This window comes from Trematosphaeria pertusa (genome assembly GCF_010094035.1).
Source record: "Trematosphaeria pertusa strain CBS 122368 unplaced genomic scaffold BU26scaffold_7, whole genome shotgun sequence".
NCBI classification, from domain to species: Eukaryota; Fungi; Ascomycota; class Dothideomycetes; order Pleosporales; family Trematosphaeriaceae; genus Trematosphaeria; species Trematosphaeria pertusa.
Window position 1 is genome coordinate 1,499,731 of NW_022987218.1, and position 19,266 is coordinate 1,518,996.

Consider the following 19,266-nt stretch of genomic DNA (forward strand, 5'->3'; position numbering starts at 1 on the left):
CTCCTCAAAACCCTTGGTGGGCCCAACGGCCATATACTCGCACAAATGAAGGCATACAGCGATGATTCCTTCAATCCATTCGATGGTTATCACTCGGACGGGGTTTCGGATATCGACGCAATGATGAACGACGGTAGGAAAGTTACGGTCTCTCTTGATGCCCTACCGAATGTCTCAACAAGTGGCCCTATCACCTGCACCGGATTAGACCTGCGGTTCACTATAACCTTTCGAACCCAAGTTCGTCAGGTAAGAGAGATGACATCGAACATGCAGATGAAACTTAGTGTCTTTAAGGCATCTGGTATGTCCTCCCATCTTCAACCCTACAAAAACGCTTACTATTAAAGAAACTTGCGACGGATCCTCAATACCCACGAGTCAAATATCCGATGCGCAGAATTCCACTAGTCGAGCCTCCACTGTACCTACCGTCCAGCTTGTCGATGATCCAAGGCTAGAGCATGATGGAAAGTGGGATGTCATTCGGAAATGGTTACTAAACGATCTCCATCTGCCTCCCGCTGGCGGCGGAATCATTGCGGGAGAGGAGGAAAACAGCAATGCCCCTCACGAAAGTATGCAAGTCTACCCTACCCGGCTCTTGGACATTACAAATGAAGGCTATATTCAGCTTGTCGAATGCGCTCGCGAGTTCTCAGGCACCACTCCGCGTCCCCGATATGTTGCTTTGAGTCACCGCTGGGGATTGTTGCAACATTTCACCGCCACCACGCAGACCTTGGCGAAGCTAAAGAGCGGCATTCCGCTCGAACATTTACCACAAACATTTCGAGATGCCGTCTTTGCAACTCGACAACTTGGCTTGCTCTATATCTGGATAGATGCTCTGTGTATCATCCAAGATAGTGCGGAGGACTGGCTCCACGAATCAAAAAAGATGGGCGATATATACCAGAGCGCTACGGTCACCGTTGCGGCTCATTGCGCTGGTAATGACTCCGAAGGCTTTCTCCCTTCAGCACTGTCAAAGCCAACCGCCGTTGTGCATTCTGTTAACTGTCAGAACATTGGCTTGTACCTGCCACCCAATCCGGACATTGATGTGACGAACAGTGGCCTATCGAAAAGAGGCTGGGTGCTACAGGAACGATTTCTTTCTACGAGGGCGCTTCATTTCACGCGCGGTCAAATATACTTTGAAACCGGCCGAGGGATATTCCGAGAAGATCAACTATTGAGCGAATGCCGCGATAGTCGCCGCCCGACGGAGGAGCTTTTTAGTAGCCGACGGTCCCATTTTCTCAGTCCATCGGAACTGCCCGCGCTGCGAGCTATTCTTTCACCAGAGGACAACGCACTACCAGGACGAAAGGGCGATACTTCCCTTGAGTGGCTTGATCTAGTTGAGATGTATTCTCGCTGTGACCTGACTAAGGAGACCGACAAGCTGATAGCCCTGACTGGTATCGCCTCGAAGATCCACACCAGGACGGGGCAGAATTGGTGCGCCGGCATCTGGAAGGATTTTGTATGTCAAGGGCTACTCTGGTTGCCCACAAATGATGAACTATCGCCTCCCTCTGTGGCACGAGCACCATCCTGGTCTTGGGCATCTTGGGATGGCGCCATTCAGTTTCCTTTAGCCGTCCGAGAGAACGGCTTTCGCCCAAGGTGCGAGTTCGTCAGCTTGGAGACCCCTGATAAGGATCAGGTCGCCTGGCTTAATGGTGTCGGCTCCCTGACACTCCGTGGCAGGTTACTCGCGGTATCGAGCCTTACGTACGCGCATACAGCCCAACTAGGCCCTGGACCCCCACGCAAGGGCGACATTACCTCCGGTGGCCCTGATTTGCCGCTCATATCTCTGAGGAGTTATGTCCTCGTACACAGCCTCTACATTGCCCAGCCCTATGAACTGAGGCAGGCCGCCATTGGGTGGATTGCTCATGATCGTGCCGGGCACACGGCCTTCGACTATTTACCCCCCGGAAGTTTTATGATGCCAATGGCCACGCCCGGATTTTGGGGAGAACAATCCATACCACACAAGCCAGCGATATGGTTTCTGATACTGGGCACGCACGAAAGTGTGCCCGAGCGAGACAAACACCAAAGATATCTATCCTCGTTCGCGCCCGCTGCCCCGCCACCCGAAGTAGCCTTCTTAGGTATCTTCCTCGAGTCCCCTATTGGAGAGAAGTCTGGGGTTTATAGACGTATCGGCTTTGGGCAGCTGTCGCGCCGTTTTGTGGAGTCGGAAATATCGCGAACCTCACAAGTAACACCACGAGGACGTCGCTTTCGGGGGAGAGGTGGTCGATGGTCTCATGCTGTTTCTGCTTCATCGCAACCCTCAGTGGACTCGTGCACCAAAGATGTGGATGCCAATGAAACGCACAAACGTAGAGCTGGACGTGGCTCTCAAACAAAGTGGATCGACGATGTGTTTGCGAAGGACCTGACCATAGTGACGATTGTATGATCGCCTGGGTGTGGAGCTTCTCGCGAACGCAAATCTTGCTCTCTCCGGCGGCGCTCGGTGACGACCATTGAGTGCATTAACACATATCTGCCATCTCCATATCATGGGGCCGCCGGATGGAATACCGCGGCTGTGCCGTTGACCAAAGAGGCTTTACGTTGCGTGGCTGCTTGGACTTGCTTCCCTGGTTTAGGTGCTCAACTCTGCGCTGCCCGTACTACAAGGTACACTGCATTACAAATCGAACTTCGCTCCCATAAAACGGATCGCTCATCTTTAAATCACAAGCACTGTATTACAAATCCAATTCCCTGCCATAAGACGGATCGCCCATTTTTGTCGCGAGCACTTACCAAAGGCTACGTTCCACACCGCAGCAATGTCTCCACTCCAAGCTCCCCTCCGCACCGCCCTCATCGGCCTCTCGTCTTCTGCAACAACATCATGGGCCTCCACAGCCCATCTCCCAGGCTTACTAACTTCCGCCGGACGTTCCAAGCTCCCGATAGTCGCTCTATTGAACAGCAGTGTTGACGCTGCGCAAGCATCCATTAAGACGTACGGCCTACCGGACTCCACCAAAGCCTTCGGCTCTCCCGATGACCTCGCGAGTGACCCAGACGTCGACCTCGTAATCTGCAATACGCGTGTTGATAAGCACTATGAAACTATCCTACCTAGCGTCAAGGCCGGAAAGGATGTATACGTCGAGTGGCCGATCGCTGCGAACCTAAATGACATCGAAGAGTTAGTACACGAGGCGAAGAAAAGCGGATCGAGGGTTGCGGTGGGACTGCAGCGACGATGGGCGCCGCCAGTAGTGAAGATGCGAGAGTTACTGCAAGATCCAAGGTTGGGACAGGTGCTGAGTGCGGATGTGCGAGCTTTTGGCGGGACCAACGACAGAGAGATTTTGCCGGTGGGGTTGAAGTACTTCGCGCAGAGGGACGTTGGTGGAAATCCAATCACGATTGGATTTGGACATGGTGGGTCCTTGAGAAGTTTCTCTCATTATAGAAAGGATGTGCTGATGATACGGGCCTAGTGTTCGACTTCGTGCTGTCCGTCCTGGGCGAACTGGCTCCTGAATCGGTTCATACCAAAATGCAGCTCCAACGACCGGACGTTCGCATTCGAGATCCCGAGTCCGGAAGAATCGTTGATACTATCCACTCAGACGTTCCAGATCTTCTCTCCCTCCACGGTGCCCTTCAACCCTCTCCCCAAACAGCAACTTCAGCAACGCTTTCTTTCCTTTTCCGCCGCGGCCAGCCTTTCCCCGGCACACCATCTCTCAGCTGGACGATCAACTGCGAGTACGGCGAGATCCGCCTCGTCTCTCCCTCAGGCCTTGCGCTTCAGGCCAGTGCCTACGACGAGCCCGTGACTATCCATATTCATTGGTTTGAAGATGATCGCGTAGAGGATGTCAAGTTCGAATGGAGCAAGGAGCAGGAAGAAGTGCCTATCCCCGCTAGAAGCGTGATGAGGAGTCTGTATGCGTTTGCGGATGGGAAGGAGGAGGGAGATGGGTGGGTAAGCCTCGAAGATGCCGCCAGGAGGGCGAGACAGATCGAGGGCTTCTTGGCGGAATGGGGAAAAAGTCAGGGTTAGAAGACGGAGTCGAAAGTGAAGCATTATCACGAATTAGTGGGCACATCGTCTGCAAATAGAACCACGAATGCACGCGTTTTCTATCCTATGTAGGGATTTTCTATTCTTCCCATTACCGCCTATCTAGGCAAAGTCGAAGATCTATTCCCCATCATCTCCTAGCCAAATTCCAGCCTCCATCATTCATAACCCTTGCCGCCATGGCTACTAGTGCAAATCCGGATAGCACACTGCTCGGGCTTGTCCAGAACGCCATCATGACCCAGGTAAATGAACCACCCGTTCTTTCTTGCAGGCTGGCGACCACACCTAACCCAGTCCTACTCCGTCCGGGTGCCGCATCTAGGAGATCAATCCAGCAACGAGGTTCTTCTCACCCGCCGCCTCCTCCTCTTCCTACTCGTCCCCCTCGTCCTCGAACTCCTGGATCCACTCCTCCTCGTGCCTCCTCTCGTCGAAATAATCGTACTCCTCGTACTCGTCCTCGTCCTCATCCTCGTCCTCCACCTCCTCCACCTCCTCGCCCCTCCCCTCCGCCTGCCCCTCACACAGCAACCCAACAGCATCCCCCACCGCCGTCATATGCCGCTCAGCCCCAGCATCCCACCGCATCACCAGGGCAACGCGCTTATCGACCTGCAAGCCCCTCAGGGCGTGGTAGGCAGCTAGACAGGCCTGGAGGTCGAGTGTCCGCTGGACGCGCCCGCGCACGGCGCGCAGCTTGTCCAGAGAAGCCGTGGCGTTGCGCTCGAATCCCGCGCGGAGGAGCACTGCGATGGCTTGAGAGAGGGAGTGCATGGCGCGCATGCGGGCGTCGAGGGCGCGGGCTTGCGCTTGCAAGGCGTGGGTGCGGGTTGCTAGGAGAGAAGATTGCTGCGCAGGCGTGGCTTGTGCTAGGGTTGGGGCTGCGGGGATGGCGCGAGAGAGGAGGGAGAGGAGGGTGGTGGGGCGCTTCATGGTGGTTTAGGTTTAGTTTGGTTGGGTATGTGGTGTGGGTGTTGGTGCTGGGTGGGATTGTGGGTGCGTTTAGATTTGGAAGCGTTGGGCCTTGAATTGTGTGATGTGTTGTGTGAAATTTGGGGAGTCATAGGACGAAGGGGACAATTATAGAATATAGAAGCGAGGTGTAGAGTGGCAATGATGCTTTCACGCGGCGTGAAACCACGAATGTATGGGGACACGCTGGATTAAGTATAGGCGCATGCAATATCTCACCTGGAATAGAGGTGAAAGTCTCTATCTCGTAAACTAGTCACTGATGTAACGCATGATTCTCAATAACCTCGTTAGTGAACAACGGCTTAGTCAGGTTTTCCCCCGGAGCCGCTGGAACCACGTGCGGTCTCCCTTCGAGCGTGCCGAATGAAGCTTCCTCAAGTCGCGCAAGGTGAAAAGGAGAGGCGAAAATGACGCTTGCACCACGCCGACGTGAACATATCATAGTAGCGAGAGAGCAGAATAGCTTTGGAAAGAATGTCATTTACACGAATGTAATTCTAGAGTATGTGACAATGAGTGTTAGCACGCACTTTACAAGCTAGTCCATCTGCATCCATCTCTTCACACCCAGTGTATGCGCCCATGGCCCGCGTGCTGTAGCAAGCCTTTCTTTTGTACTCCCAGCCTTGGTAATTTTGAAGGTTTGCCGTGTGGTTTGTCCGAGAAGGCGTGGTAGAGTGAAGTCCATCGCTTAGAGGAAGAGGGCGAAGATACCGGCGAGCGCGGGAAGGAGGATGTAGGACATCGTCTGGAGGGTGAGCTCGCTGGCGCCGCTCGATGACCCGGTAGAAGCCGCGGCCGAACCAGCGGTGCCGGAGGCAGCAGCAGTACCTATTTACTGTCAGTGCGTTGATATCAAGCAAGGCAGTCGACTCACCATCACTGGCTGCACCCTTCTGTTGGTCTAGCTGAGTGCACAGGTTCGTGAGTGTAGTGTTGCTCTGCAGAGTCTTCAACTTGGTGGTCGCGTTCGCAATCTTCGCCTGCAGCTTCGTCATGTCCGTGATGTTCTTCTTCTGCATGAAGGCGTCCATGGCCGTTTGGTTGTTCGCCAGAGCCGCCAGCTTCGTAAGCTTGTTCATCTGCTTGCATTCGCCAACGACTTTCTGGTGGGCATCGACGACCAAGCAGGTGCTGACGAGCGTGGTGTTAGCCTGCATGGTCTGGAGCTCGCTGGTGACGTTGGCGGCTTTGGCCTTGATGGCATCGACCTCGGTCTGGTTGAGCTTGCCCTTGGCGACCATGGCGTCAAGCTTGGTCTGGTTGGCAGCGAGGGCAGTAAGCTTCTCAAGCTTAGCCATCTTGCGGCAGGCCTTGTTGACGGAATTGCCGTTCGTAGTTCCATTCTTGCCGCCCTTGCGTGCCTCAAGGATGTGGAGTTCAGGCCATGCGTACGAGGTCGCAATGAAGGCGAAAAGGAGCGTAATGACAAAGCTGATGGAACGCATTTTCGGGGGCTTGAAGAAATATGGACAATGAAAGGAAGCAAAAGGGATTGAGAATCGAAGTCGGTCCGGCCGAGAGAATACAAAGAAGGGATAAAGCGATGAAATGCAGATGATGCTTGTGAGTTTGTGCTGTGGTAAGCCAGTCTTCGTAGATTGTTTTCACGATATATATAACTTGTGGGAAGAAGCATTCCCGTTGACGCCTACGCGGCCTGCCAGTACTCGAAACCTGACAGAAACCAGCCGGGAGTCCCTCCTCAGGCCTTCGGGACGAGCCTGTCAAGACACAAGTGGTCAATTGACTGTCGCCTGCCGTCGGCGACTCACTACCCAACCTTCTGTAGAGACAAAACGCTGTTGTGGGGAGTGCTACGTCTCGTGGAGGTGACGAAGAGTTCGTGTCAAGAAGGCTATCAATCACTAGCCAGACCGCTACAACCACCCAGACGAGGAGTGGTGTCGTGATGCGAGGCCTGTCATGTTTCAGCGACCAGGGGCATGACGAAGCAAGCTAAGCTTTAGCCACCGTCTTGGCCTGTCGCCCGTTTCATCTTTGCAATGCCTGAAAAAGCTCCGAATCGGGAAACAAAATCTGCTCAAGCCGTACGCGGCAGGCCATGCAGAGCTGTTTGGCCTCGCGCCGACAGAAGCACCGATGTATCGCGTTCCGGACGTTTTGCGCAATACCGAACGCTGAGTGTCCTCTCAACAAAAGCAGCGCCAGCCCACTTGAAGATTTCAAGATTTCAATATCAGCTCTTCAGGTCGGTTCGTGGTCAGTCTTTTCGACGGGACTTAGTGGCACTATTAGGTCTTAGCGGTAACTGTTACCGTTCAGTGACAACTGGAGCCGTGCACGAAACAGCGAGAGGGCGGCCGAGCGAATAAACGTATTTCAGCCAATAAGGTAAACAGTTGCGAAGGATATCAGGCCAATCAGGCATGGTCTCAGCTGTTCCCGTTCCGTCGAAGCTGCGCTTGTGCCTGCGGCAGCGGCCGCGCTCCGCGATCTCGTGACGGTTGGGGCTGAATCAATGCCCGTTACATCGGGCGTCGTAGTCGCACTAGTAGATGGCAGGGCGGCACATGGCGAAGGAGTGGTGAGCGATGCTGTAGGCTGCCCTCCTCTCGTTGAATTCTCGAAATCGATGCTAACGTCGGGACAGATGTTGGCGCAATTCTCGTAGTCGGTCGTGTTCTGCGCTCCCAGCCTGTTTGCAGCAGCATCTGAGCAATTCTTTACGCATGCGAAGCCACTACAAGCGGTCCCATCATCCCCCCAGAGCGTGTACCCTTCCGTCTGATACCCAGCCCAAGTCCCATTAGCCCCGGTCAATTCGAACACGTCCGATTCGAGTGAGCTGCCGTAGTACGAGCCGTCGGTGTTGAGTATGCGCGCCATAAGAACGTAGTGTTTGCCGGAAGGCCCAACAGTCGTGGGAATGGTTACGCTGAAGGTGGTGTTCTTGAATGAAACATAGCTGCTGTCAATCTCGACGAGAGGGTCGCATAGAGTCTGTTCGTGGATCAGGTAGCCTACGAGGCAAGGGATATCAGCAAAGTGGCCGCGTTCAGGTCTCATGATGCGTACAATCGGAGCGGTAGAAGTAGTGAGGCTTATCCCGATAGGAAGATCCCAAGTATATGCGGAACGAGTTGCGCCAAGTAGTATCGCCATTGTGCACTTCGGCACTAAGACTGGCTTCCACAGGCGTGCCTGCTGCAATTTCTGAAGGTGTGGAAATGTATATTGGCGCGTCAACGGCGAAAGCGATCGGAAACAAGCATGCTAGCAAAAAGCTGTAGAGGCGCAGTATAGGGCGGCGGTTTGGCGTTGGATTAGGCATTATAAGAATACAGCAAGGTGGAAGACTGAGGAACCAGTGCCAAAGGGTCGCGGTCGCCTTTAAGAGTGAGTTCATTTCGTCGAAGGATCCAAGCACCACTAGCTCAGGGGAGAGTCAGAATCTGTGCCTCGGGGAAACCAAGCGACATGAGGCTCCACTGGCTCGTGGCCCTGCAGTCCTACATGATCAATGAGAACGATGGTCTTGATAATGACGAGGGACAATCTGCAACAATCCTTGTGTGATAGTGTAGGCTCGTTGCTGGTGGTGTTGGGGTGCAAGCCTCAAACGTCAGGCTGAGATTGGGCGTTCTTATCGATAGCTGACTCAGCAATGACTCCGCCAACGGCCGTGCCCCACCAACGCGGAGTCAAACAGGAAAACATTGCCCGTCACGACGAGCACCAGGCACACGACACACCATGTCTATCGACTTCCCCAAGGAGGAGGAGCGCATCCTCGCGCGGTGGAAGGAGATTGACGCCTTCTTAAGGCAGGTCGAGCTGGTACGTATCCACATTCTCCCGTGGGTGTTTCAGAGGGATGCCGAGTCATAGCAAGTACAGCCTTGAAGTCGGCGCTCCAGTACACATCTATCGAGACAGAGGCGAACAAAGAAGCTCCCGAGCTTGTGCGGGCTTTGCTACATGTTCAAGGCTAACAGTAGGCTAGTCTAAGGGAAAGCAACCATATACCTTCTACGGTATGTCGGACCCAGTCCACCGCGAGAGACGGACCTGACCTCGAGTAGATGGACCGCCTTTCGCAACCGGCATGCCCCATTACGGCCATCTTCTGGCCTCGACAATCAAAGACATCATTCCCCGATATTGGTCCATGAAGGGGCGTTACGTAGAGCGCCGGTTCGGCTGGGATACACACGGAGTGCCTATCGAGTATGAGATTGACAAGAACCTGGGAATGTCTGGCCGAGACGCCGTGCGCGAGATTGGATTGGCGAATTACAACGAGAAGTGTCGGGCTATTGTTATGCGATATGCGGCCGAGTGGAGGCATACCATTGATCGGCTAGGTCGCTGGATCGACTTTGACAGAGACTACAAGACCATGGACACCAGCTTCATGGAGAGTGAGTGGTGGGTGTTCAAGCGCCTGTTTGACAAGGGCCTCGTGTACCAGGGGTTCAAGGTCATGCCGTATAGTATGGCTCTGGCGACGCCTCTCAGCAACTTCGAAGCATCGCAAAACTACAAAGATGTGCAAGATCCGGCTGTGGTGGTTTCCTTCCCGCTCGTGGATGACCCGACCACACATCTACTGGCCTGGTATTGTATTCGCTCTTCATTCAAGACTATTACGGCTAACAGCAAGCAGGACGACTACGCCTTGGACGCTTCCTTCAAACGTCGCGCTCGCCGCTCATCCCGACTTGGAATATATCAAGATTCTTGACGAAGCTTCTGGGAAGCATTACGTGCTACTCGAGGCACTTCTGAGGACACTATACAGGGACCCAAAGAAAGCGAAATACAAGGTTGTGCAGAAGCTAAAAGGAAAGGATCTGCTGGGATGGAAGTACGAGCCGCTGTTCGATTACATCTATGAAGAGTTCAAGGATGTTGGCTTCAAGGTCGTCAACGCGACCTATGTAACAGCGGACAGCGGTGTCGGTATCGTCCACCAAGCTCCCGCATACGGTGAAGAGGATTACAAGATTGCCATGGAGTACGGCATCGTCAACGCGAATCGGCCCCCTCCGAATCCGGTCGACGATGCCGGTTGCTTCACCTCCGTTGTTCGGGATTTCGAGGGCCAGAACGTCAAAAAGGCCGACAAGAACATCATCAAGCACCTCAAGAGCATAGGGCGACTGGTCGTTGATTCGCAAGTCACCCACAGCTACCCTTTCTGCTGGCGCTCCGATACTCCGTTGATCTACCGAGCCGTTCCGTCTTGGTTCGTGAGGATCCAAGACCATATTCCGAAGATGCTAGAAAACATCGAAGGATCACACTGGGTCCCTTCATTCGTCAAAGAGAAGCGCTTCGCGAACTGGATCCAGAATTCTCCTGATTGGGCTGTGTCGCGTAATCGATTCTGGGGCACCCCACTTCCTCTTTGGGTTAGCGACGACATGAAGGAGGTTATGTGCATTGGCAGCGTTCAAGAATTGAAGGAGCTGAGCGGATATGAGGGTGATCTGACAGACATACATCGCCACCATATCGATGACATTACCATTCCCAGCAAGCAGGGCAAGGGTGTCCTACGAAGAAGCCCAGAGGTTTTCGACTGCTGGTTTGAGTCTGGATCTATGCCCTACTCGAGCGCTCACTATCCCTTCGAAAACGTGGAGCAGTTTGAGAAGTCGTTCCCTGGTGACTTTATTGCCGAAGGTCTTGACCAGACACGAGGCTGGTTCTACACCATGACTGTCCTCGGAACTCTTCTCTTCGACGTTCTTCCGTTCAAAAACTGCGTAGTGAACGGAATTGTGCTCGCCGAAGACGGGAAGAAGATGTCGAAGCGACTAAAGAACTACCCCGATCCGCACCTTATCATGAACAACTACGGCTCTGATGCTCTCCGACTGTACCTCATCAACTCACCTGTTGTGCGGGCCGAAACCCTTCGCTTCAAAGAAGCTGGCGTCAAAGAGATTGTCTCTAAAGTGCTGCTCCCGCTGTGGAATAGCTATCAATTCTTCGAACAGCAGGTCGCCCTACTGAAAAAGGTTGCCGATCTGCATTTTGTCTTTGACCCCTCGGCCGAAAAGACGAATACGAATGTACTTGATCGGTGGATCCTGGCTTCGTGCCAGTCGCTGCTCAAGTTTGTCAACGAAGAGATGGCGGGATACAGGCTATACACAGTCGTTCCACGGTTACTCCAGGTGAGCGTTATAAGGATTGTAAGAATGTGTTTGCTAACTAGTATAGCTCATCGATAACACAACGAACTGGTACATCCGATTCAACCGCCGGCGGTTAAAGGGCGAATATGGGCTCGATGATACCAAGCATGCCCTGAACACCCTGTTCGAAGTCTTGTACACTCTCTGCCGCGGTCTTGCTCCCTTCACTCCATTCATCACCGACAATATCTACCTCCGACTCCTCCCCCACATCCCGAAGAATCTCCACGCAGAGGACGACCGTAGCGTACATTTCCTGCCGTTCCCGGAAGTCCGCGATGAACTTTTTGATGAGGTCGTAGAACGGCAGGTGAAGCGAATGCAGGCCGTTATTGAGCTTGGTCGCATCTGCCGAGATAGGGCGAACAAGGGCCTCAAGATACCTCTGAAGACGCTTGTGGTCATCCATCCCGAGCAAGAGTACCTAGATGATATCAGGTCATTAGAAAACTACATCACGGAAGAGCTCAACGTGCGGGATCTGGTACTGTCAAGTGAGGAGGAAAAGTACAACGTCCAGTACTCTGCTTCAGCCGACTTCTCTGTCCTCGGCAAGAAGCTCAAGAAGGATGCGGTCAAGGTCAAGAAGGGGCTACCGAATCTCACGAGTCAGCAGATCAAGGACTTCATCAAGAATGGGGAGATGCAAGTTGACGGCATCCGCGTGGAGAAAGAGGACCTCATGGTTAGGAGGGGCTTGGTCAAAGATGACAAGAGCAAGAACCAGGAGTTCAACACGGACGACGACGTCCTCATCATTCTCGATGTCGCTAGCTATCCCGAGCTCGAGCAGGAGGGTCTGGCGCGAGAGATCATTCGCCGCGTCCAGGATTTGCGCAAGAAGGCCGGACTGGTTCCGACCGACGATGTGGGGATGGAGTACCGCGTGTTGTCCGACCCGGACGATGTCGGCATCGAAGCTGCTTTCGAGAACCAAGGTGTCATTTTCGAGAAGGCACTGCGAAGAAATGTTGACAAGCATGCCATCACCGAGATGGAGGGCAAGATCCCAGAGAATAACCACGAGACGGTTATCGCACAGGAGGAACAGGAGCTGCACAAGGCAACGTTCCTGCTGAGATTGATTAAGCTGTAATGCGAAGAACAGGACCGTATGAAAATAAGATGCGCTCGAGCAACCGTTTCGTCGAATCACGCGGCGCCAGTGCGGCTTCGGCAGCTGAACCTAGGGTCGTGGAGAGTGCTTGTGGGCTTCGTTGATTGCCTTCTCGGAACCGGAGCAATGTCATATTGGGAAAATTTCCAGTAATAGATAGACGCTGGCATGAATGGACGATATTTTAGTGGTTGTACAACCAACGCCTCCCGATGCAATGCAGTGCCGACGCAAATGCTGTTATCGCCGCCCGGTTACGGCTTCTTGTATGCTTCCTGCGCCTCAATCAGTATCCTGAGATGACATGCGCGAGTGCATACTCACCATAAAGCATTGCTTGAGTTTCAGAAACTCGGTAACGCATTTGTCTTTGGAGACATTGTTGTAGTCGGCCACGATGCATTTGCCGTATGCTGCGCCCTTAAAATGGTTCAATGCAATGGGCCAGTTCGATGGATAGGGTGCATGCATACCTCCTTCGAGCATTTTGCTGTCGCCGCAGCGAATTTGTCGATTGGACGTGACCGACCCGGCATCCTGATATGTTCGTGGTAGTTTTCTGTCGTTTCGATGAGATCAGAGACGAGGACATGGTTCGGGCGCACGGACGTCTTGGCGCATTTTTCCGTGAATGGACGACCAACCAGCTGCGCGACAACAAAGCGCGTTCACTCGCGCTCTTCACAACCTCTCGTGCCCATTCATCGCTCTTCTTACCGCCAGTAATGCTTAATACTTGCGTGCGCGCCGCCGCAAGACACTATCCCGCCTCTTTCAATCCACAATACAACGCGCGACGCTCATGTTGTCGAGAACGCGCCGCAGACGAGCGAGTCCCGAGCACGAATGCCACCCTCCATGAGCGCGCCCAGCAATGAGACTCCGAACCTCACCAAGGATGACTTGTCTGACGATGGTACGCTTGTAACTGTTTCTCGCCGAGGTCTGGGAGAATTGTCATTAACGGCAGGTGTACTCAGCCATCGAACTCCTCTACGACATCGTGCGCCGCGCGCAATCCACGCCCGACCGCTCCTCACGCGCCCTCTTCAATGCCTACGAAGAAGTCCTCGGCGATCATGGCCTTGGGCCTGAAGACGACAGCGTGCTGCACCGCTTCCTGTTCCGCATGCAGAAGGATAGGAAGAGAGAGGAGAGCCTGGTGCAGAGGTTTAGGCGCGTGCTTGGCGAGATTGGAATCCAAGTCGAGTGCGACTCGGAGGGGGAGGGCATTGAAGTCACCACTGGCTTTGGGGATTCGACGCGTGATGGGCCGTCTGGAGCGCAGAATCCGCTGGGAAGACATGAGAGAAGAGGAAGCTTTGATTCTTTTTTCGACGGGAGCGCGGATAAGGTGGCTGGCCCGGATATTGGACAAGAGTTGCCTTTGCGCTCACGTCGAGGCTCTCGGGATGCGAATGGAAGCAGATGGACGACGCGGCGGTCACGATCGGATACGGAAGCACAGTCGTATTCGCACGCCCAGCTTCCCATTCACGCCAGGGTGAGTGGATACGGGAATCGTCGAACAGCCTCCGAACAACACAGGCCGAGCCACCGACGGAGCGGCTCTGTATCCAGTCGCGGCAGTCTCCAGATACGCAGGGATGGACAGACAGGGACTTCACAGTTCAGGGACTACGACGCGGACGATAGCGAGCACACGGAGCGAACGGCAGATATCGATCTGTCTCATATCCAGATACCAGGGGTCAACGCGCCTATTCCAGACATGGCGCACGAAGCAGCACAGCAACACGTACCGGAACCATACCGACCGTCGGACACACGCTTGATGGACGATGCTGAGGCATTCGAGCAACAGCGCCTACACACTCTTGCAAGAGCATGTATGCAGAAATGGCGAGATCGGACAAGAGATCAAATCGAAAGAGAGGCGGATATGAACCGCAGAGCGGTGGCATTTGATCGGAGGGGTCTGCTCAAACCGGCGCTGGACACTCTGCGAGTCGAAATGCACAATAGACGAACGAACCGAGAGACGGAACGCTTTTTTGGGCGCCTCGAAAGACGCGCAGAGAAAGCCAGGAACTTGTTCTTACTCACAAAAGCCTTCACGCACTGGGCTAAGAGCGCTGAAGACGAAGTCCAGCGGACGTCGGTCGCACGCCGACATATCCTACGCACAAGATTCTTCAACGGCTGGCGCGAGATCACTGCTGTCAATGAGCTCAAAATTCAACACTTCGTACTTGGGAAGTTTCTCGACAAGTGGCGCAGACGCACTGCTGCAATCAAGGAGAAAGAATATCTCTCCATGCAGTTGTACGAAGACGATTTGGCGCGTAGGGTTTTCAAGCACTGGTTCTTCAAGTTTTGCGATATTGCGGCACCAGCGTGGCATAATGTCCGCTTGAAGAGAATCACATACGAGAAGTGGCATGAGATTGCCACCATTTTGAGGGACAGGGAGAGTTGGGCAACTGATCGAAGGGATCGCGAGCTTCTGCGGAAAGCAGTGCAGACATGGAGAGAAAGGACAGCGATTGTTCAGTCTCTTGAGCCTCAAGCTGAGGAGTTTCGACGACGCGCACTGCTTACTAACGCCTTGTCCACCCTTCGGAAGGAAGCCCAGCTTGCGCCTCTCGTCGGACAATTTCGAGCAAGAGTCGATACCCGGATAGCGCGGTCCGTTCATCAAACATGGCATCGGAGCACCCAGCTCTCTCGCCAAGCACGAAATGTCGACCAGATGCGCATCTTGCGCAACGCATGGACAGCCTGGAATGACCGTCTCCGCATCAAGGCGCTCGAGGAGCGTATCAACGACCGTGTGCTGGTCGAGACAATGTATAGATGGACCCTCGCATCTAGAGTCTCTCTCTTTCAGCGCGTCCACGACCGCAACCTGAAGGAGTCCGTCCTCCTCACCTGGGTCACAAGGACGAACGAGCAGCGCAATACTCTCGAAAGCGCCGAGAGACGGTTCGCCCAGTTTAAGCGCGAGCAGCTGCTGCGCACCTGCCTGGGGAAGATCGAGACTGCGACCGCCGAAAGAAGAGCTGAGGAATTCGCGGTAGTCGCAGAATACGAGCAGAAACTGAAGCAGAGAGTTTTTGACAAGCTATTGGATAAGCACGATCACTTCCAGCAGTTGAACAAATGGGCTGGAGATGCGCGTTTTTACGTGCTCACCACGCATGCGCTCAACAGTTGGAACCAGGCGACCCAGCATGCACGGAGGAACCGAAGGCGGGAGGTGTATGCGCATGTGCGACGGACGATCAAGATGAATCTCGTACGCAAAGCATTCGGGGTCTGGAAAGAGAAAGCGAATGAGATTGCGCAGAAGAACCGACAAGCTCAAGAGAGGGTTCAGAACCGCACAGGCATCAACGCGACGATTCTGTTCACGCACTGGCATGACCGAACTACGACTGTACGCGGCCTCGGAACCCGCGCCATTCAATCCCACTCTACGAAACTGCAAGTCCGCTATCTACAAAGCTGGACTCAGCGCCTCCGCACCTTACAAACAATGTCCACTAAAGCGCTCGCGCTCCGTCAGGAAAGCACCGAGCTCGCAGCAGCGTCAGCCCTCAAGAAACTCGGCTGGCGCTTGTGGAACATTCAAAGACAAGAAGAGAACGCTCTCGCCCTACACCAAAGGAACTTTGAAAAGCATCTAAGAGCCATGATCCGTTTTTGGTACGAGCAGACCGCGGAACGGATGACGAATCGGCCTGTTTCCCCTACTCCGACAAGCCGATCAAGACCTGGGCGACGAGATAGCGAAGATGAGGGTGGAGGCGACGATGGTGGGGACGAGGGGGAGGACTTGGATGCAACAGAGCAGCATCCAGACTTCGACGACGACGCCGGCGACGACACCCGCCGCCTAGAAGCATGGACAGCCTTCGACACGAACCTCGACCTCTCTCTATCCCTCTCGCCGCAGCCTGCTTCCCGACTCCCTCCTCCACCCCCACCGTCGTCCATCCCGCGCTCCCTCCCAACACGCCCACAAACCTTCCCTCAGCCACAGTCCATCCTTCGGCCCCCACCAGCCCCTATCCCCGAAGACCTCACCCTCGACGACCCAGCGCAATTCTGGACATCTACGCCGATGCCCCCCCCAACGACAGTCGGTAGACCGGGGTATCTCAAGACGCCGAGTAAGCGGAGTGTGGTGCGAGGGAAGAGGCCTGAACTGCCTCCCAGCCCGGAGAAGCGTGGTGGCGTGGGTGTCGGGTTGATAGAGAGGGAGAGGGCAATGGGCGTCATGAGCGCGCCGCCTGCTGCTGCGAGATTGAGGGACGCTGATAGGGCTGGTGGCGTGGGTGGTGTGACGAGCTTCGAGAGGAGGTTGAGAGAGGGCGGGTTTGGTAGTAGTATGGCGAGAGGGACTGGAAGGAGTGCCGCAGGAGGAAGCGGAGGCGGAAGAGGAAGAGGGAAGGGCAGAGTCGGTTTTGGCGATGTGAGTCACTTTGGATAGAAAGAGGAACGAGAGGAACCGGGAAAGTGTGCTTAGCGGGCGCGTTACGGTGTTGTGATTGTTGGATAGCTAGGTTTTCAGGATACGATACCCCATATATCATGCCATTGCTTGTTATGTCACTTCCCCTCACTCGCATTGCGCATCATTGAGGTGGTTATCATCTTGAATTGCTACAGACACTTTCTTCTCTACGTATCTGGCCAGTCCCAAATCGTCCAACCCAGTTCGCCAATTCGCCGCCGCCGCCGGACGCCCGCGTGCCGCCGCACTACTCCCCGGAATGCCGCTTTTTGGAGGCCGGAGCCTCAATCCCGCCCAGGCTTTCGCCGTTTGAGCAAAGAGCCGCTTTGCAGTGGCTAGTAGCTGCGGCCAAACATTGTCCAGGATTTGGCGAGCGCTTTGCACTCCGGCATGAGGCACTTCGTCTCGCCCTTAACGAGACCTTCAGGCTGTAGAAGAGAGACGTTAGCGACAACCCCTCCGGAGCCAAACGTTGGTAACCAGAATAACTTACCTGATCAAACGGAATGCACAAGCTCTTCATGCCCATACTGGGCATCTTCTGCCCATCCGGGCCCACCTCCACGTTCTCACTCTTAGTCAACTCCTTAATCCGGTCCTCGCATGCCTCGACCTCGCAGAACGGAATGAGGACCACATTGCGAGCGTCTAGTGCCGGCACGACCTTATCCCAATCTGTCAACACCAGTCGGTGAGATTTGTAAGCCTCGTCCGCCTTGTTGTACATATCCGACTGGATTGTGTCCAGCAGCTTGGGGACCTCCGTGGCGAGCCCGGCGATGGGAATGGTGCCTTTAGCGCCTGTATCGCGACGCGCGTAGCTGACAACAGAGTTGGCGGCGTCTTTGGGACCGAATTCGAGACGGAGGGGAACGCCTTTCAGCTCCCAGTCGGCGAACTTGAAGCCGGGCGTGCTGGTGTGGGTAGCGTGGTCAGCATATAGCTAAAGGATAAAGAAACAAGCCTGCGAGGGGTATACTCACTAGCCCTCGCGATCATCTACGTGGGAGCGGACGCCGGCTTTCTTCAGGTCGTCGTACAGCCCATCGACTTTCTTCATATGAGCTGCTTTGTCCTCTGCGCTCATCTTGGCCGTCAGACCGACAGGTATCAGGATCGCCTGGTATTTGGAGACGCGAGGAGGAAGAACGAGGCCTTTATCGTCACCATGGATCATGACCATGACGCCGATGACGCGAGTTGACAGACCCCTGCCAAATTCCAACTTCATTAGCAGAGTGCTCCCTTGCGAAGTGAGGATCAGTAGCTTCGTGTGGTCAATACGTACCAGGAGTTCTGCCAGACGTGCACCTTGTTCTTATCGTGATCCTCAACTGTGATCTCAAACATCTTGCTGAAGTTCTGGCCTAGAGCGTGAGAAGTCGCGCCCTGGATGCCGCGACCGTTGGTCGGAATGTAACCTTCGCATGTCGATGTCCAGTAGCCACCAGCAAACTTCTCTGCCTCGGTCTTCCTCCCCTTTACAACAGGCACTGCCAGCAGCTGCTCGTAAACTCCCGCATACAGATCAAGAATCTGCAGCACCTCCGTTTCTGCGAGTTGTTCCGTAAGATGTGCGGTGTGTCCTTCCTGCCACAGGAACTCCCGTGCTCGGAGAAACGGAGTTGTCTGCTTGGCCTCCCATCGGACGACAGAGTTCCACTGATTTAGTCGGAGCGGCAGGTCTCGGTGCGAGCGGATCCACTTAGCATAGTACGGGTACATGACGGCTTCGGAGGTCGGGCGCACTGCGACGGGGATCTCGAGGTCTTTATCGCCTGCTTTGGTTACCCAGGCCAGCTCGGGAGCGAAGCCTTCGACATGCTCTTTCTCCTTCTCCAGCGACTTGGACGAGAGGAACATGGGGAAGCTTGTCTCCTCCACGCCCATGGCCGCAATTCGTTCTTGGAACCAAGCGCGGATCTCGTTCCAGATGTACATCGCACCAGCTGCGGATCTCTCATGTTAGTCTCGTGAATCAGGTCCTGAGAGGCAAGCCTCACGTCGGAGAATGTAGAAGCCGGAGATCTGTCCATTTGAGTCAGTCACTGGGGCTCGCGATATAATTGCCCTTGTTCTCACCTCATGGTAGTATTCCACAAGCTCAGCCTTGATCACCACGTCCTGATACCATTGGGCAAAGTGTCCCTCTTTCGAGACGGTAATACCAATAATCTCCTTGGAGTCATCTTTCTTCTGCCCCTTCCCGCCGACAATGGGGACGTTGGTCGCTTTCTCGGCCTTGGCGGCGGCCGCCTTAGCCTGCTTCTGGGCTTTCTTCAGCGCATTCTTGGACTGCTCTTGTACTTCCTCCATTTCGGCGGCGGCAGGGTCGAATTGCTGGAGAGGGGGGCTGGTGAGTCGGAGAACGCGAGTTTAACTTTCATGGTGGGGCATGCGGATTAATTACGGCCCGCCGCCTGAGTCATTCGCGGGGTCA

The 19,266-nt window shown here is 54.5% G+C and overlaps 9 protein-coding genes across 9 annotated transcripts; 4 read left to right on the forward strand and 5 right to left on the reverse strand.

Moving 5' to 3' along the window:
* Positions 1-1,204: 1,204 nt before the first annotated feature.
* BU26DRAFT_519345 (uncharacterized protein) lies at positions 1,205-2,713 on the forward strand. Its single transcript, XM_033829023.1, has one exon. It carries the CDS (start codon positions 1,373-1,375, stop codon positions 2,444-2,446), a length of 1,074 nt encoding a protein of 357 aa, XP_033684198.1. The 5' UTR covers positions 1,205-1,372; the 3' UTR covers positions 2,447-2,713.
* A 107-nt stretch (positions 2,714-2,820) lies between these two features.
* On the forward strand, positions 2,821-4,146 carry BU26DRAFT_519346 (putative oxidoreductase). The gene is made up of 2 exons (XM_033829024.1): positions 2,821-3,432; positions 3,492-4,146. Exons 1-2 carry the CDS (start codon positions 2,826-2,828, stop codon positions 4,058-4,060), a joined length of 1,176 nt encoding a protein of 391 aa, XP_033684199.1. The 5' UTR covers positions 2,821-2,825; the 3' UTR covers positions 4,061-4,146.
* A 98-nt stretch (positions 4,147-4,244) lies between these two features.
* On the reverse strand, positions 4,245-4,930 carry BU26DRAFT_519347 (uncharacterized protein). The gene has a single exon (XM_033829025.1). The coding sequence runs from the start codon at positions 4,865-4,867 to the stop codon at positions 4,457-4,459; it is 411 nt and encodes a 136-aa protein (XP_033684200.1). The 5' UTR covers positions 4,868-4,930; the 3' UTR covers positions 4,245-4,456.
* An 820-nt stretch (positions 4,931-5,750) lies between these two features.
* Positions 5,751-6,507, reverse strand: BU26DRAFT_505266 (uncharacterized protein; the record flags this gene model as incomplete). The annotated part of the gene is made up of 2 exons (XM_033826836.1): positions 5,751-5,890; positions 5,937-6,507. The coding sequence occupies 2 exons, from the start codon at positions 6,505-6,507 to the stop codon at positions 5,751-5,753; spliced, it is 711 nt and encodes a 236-aa protein (XP_033684201.1).
* Positions 6,508-7,363: 856 nt separating this feature from the next.
* On the reverse strand, positions 7,364-8,358 carry BU26DRAFT_314440 (uncharacterized protein). The gene has a single exon (XM_033821963.1). It carries the CDS (start codon positions 8,183-8,185, stop codon positions 7,403-7,405), a length of 783 nt encoding a protein of 260 aa, XP_033684202.1. The 5' UTR covers positions 8,186-8,358; the 3' UTR covers positions 7,364-7,402.
* Positions 8,359-8,745: 387 nt separating this feature from the next.
* On the forward strand, positions 8,746-12,554 carry BU26DRAFT_519349 (uncharacterized protein). Its single transcript, XM_033829026.1, has 5 exons — positions 8,746-8,860; positions 9,027-9,057; positions 9,106-9,640; positions 9,690-11,208; positions 11,255-12,554. Exons 1-5 carry the CDS (start codon positions 8,777-8,779, stop codon positions 12,323-12,325), a joined length of 3,240 nt encoding a protein of 1,079 aa, XP_033684203.1. The 5' UTR covers positions 8,746-8,776; the 3' UTR covers positions 12,326-12,554.
* Positions 12,555-12,600: 46 nt separating this feature from the next.
* Positions 12,601-12,832, reverse strand: BU26DRAFT_564861 (uncharacterized protein; the record flags this gene model as incomplete). The annotated part of the gene is made up of 2 exons (XM_033833318.1): positions 12,601-12,621; positions 12,671-12,832. The coding sequence occupies 2 exons, from the start codon at positions 12,830-12,832 to the stop codon at positions 12,601-12,603; spliced, it is 183 nt and encodes a 60-aa protein (XP_033684204.1).
* A 196-nt stretch (positions 12,833-13,028) lies between these two features.
* Positions 13,029-16,895, forward strand: BU26DRAFT_457165 (Sfi1-domain-containing protein). Its single transcript, XM_033824937.1, has 2 exons — positions 13,029-13,262; positions 13,327-16,895. Exons 1-2 carry the CDS (start codon positions 13,193-13,195, stop codon positions 16,800-16,802), a joined length of 3,546 nt encoding a protein of 1,181 aa, XP_033684205.1. The 5' UTR covers positions 13,029-13,192; the 3' UTR covers positions 16,803-16,895.
* Positions 16,896-16,955: 60 nt separating this feature from the next.
* Positions 16,956-19,174, reverse strand: BU26DRAFT_540557 (prolyl-tRNA synthetase). The gene is made up of 6 exons (XM_033831554.1): positions 18,909-19,174; positions 18,830-18,854; positions 18,115-18,775; positions 17,810-18,037; positions 17,320-17,740; positions 16,956-17,254 (listed from the first exon to the last, which is right to left on the reverse strand). The coding sequence occupies exons 1-6, from the start codon at positions 19,140-19,142 to the stop codon at positions 17,162-17,164; spliced, it is 1,662 nt and encodes a 553-aa protein (XP_033684206.1). The 5' UTR covers positions 19,143-19,174; the 3' UTR covers positions 16,956-17,161.
* Positions 19,175-19,266: the final 92 nt, after the last annotated feature.

Bases quoted from the DNA above. Each gene is read 5' to 3' on its own strand.
- BU26DRAFT_519345 (XM_033829023.1), top strand. From the start codon at position 1,373: ATGTATTCTCGCTGTGACCTGACTAAGGAGACCGACAAGCTGATAGCC.
- BU26DRAFT_519346 (XM_033829024.1), top strand. From the start codon at position 2,826: ATGTCTCCACTCCAAGCTCCCCTCCGCACCGCCCTCATCGGCCTCTCG. The intron at 3,433-3,491 runs GTGGGTCCTTGA...ATACGGGCCTAG, and splicing joins CACGATTGGATTTGGACATG to TGTTCGACTTCGTGCTGTCC.
- BU26DRAFT_519347 (XM_033829025.1), bottom strand. From the start codon at position 4,867: ATGCGCGCCATGCACTCCCTCTCTCAAGCCATCGCAGTGCTCCTCCGC.
- BU26DRAFT_314440 (XM_033821963.1), bottom strand. From the start codon at position 8,185: ATGGCGATACTACTTGGCGCAACTCGTTCCGCATATACTTGGGATCTT.
- BU26DRAFT_519349 (XM_033829026.1), top strand. From the start codon at position 8,777: ATGTCTATCGACTTCCCCAAGGAGGAGGAGCGCATCCTCGCGCGGTGG. The intron at 9,058-9,105 runs GTATGTCGGACC...GACCTCGAGTAG, and splicing joins GCAACCATATACCTTCTACG to ATGGACCGCCTTTCGCAACC. The intron at 9,641-9,689 runs GTATTGTATTCG...AACAGCAAGCAG, and splicing joins ACCACACATCTACTGGCCTG to GACGACTACGCCTTGGACGC.
- BU26DRAFT_457165 (XM_033824937.1), top strand. From the start codon at position 13,193: ATGCCACCCTCCATGAGCGCGCCCAGCAATGAGACTCCGAACCTCACC. The intron at 13,263-13,326 runs GTACGCTTGTAA...AGGTGTACTCAG, and splicing joins GGATGACTTGTCTGACGATG to CCATCGAACTCCTCTACGAC.
- BU26DRAFT_540557 (XM_033831554.1), bottom strand. From the start codon at position 19,142: ATGGAGGAAGTACAAGAGCAGTCCAAGAATGCGCTGAAGAAAGCCCAG. The intron at 18,855-18,908 runs GTGAGAACAAGG...TCAAATGGACAG, and splicing joins TTGTGGAATACTACCATGAG to ATCTCCGGCTTCTACATTCT. The intron at 17,255-17,319 runs GTAAGTTATTCT...TCTCTTCTACAG, and splicing joins TGTGCATTCCGTTTGATCAG to CCTGAAGGTCTCGTTAAGGG.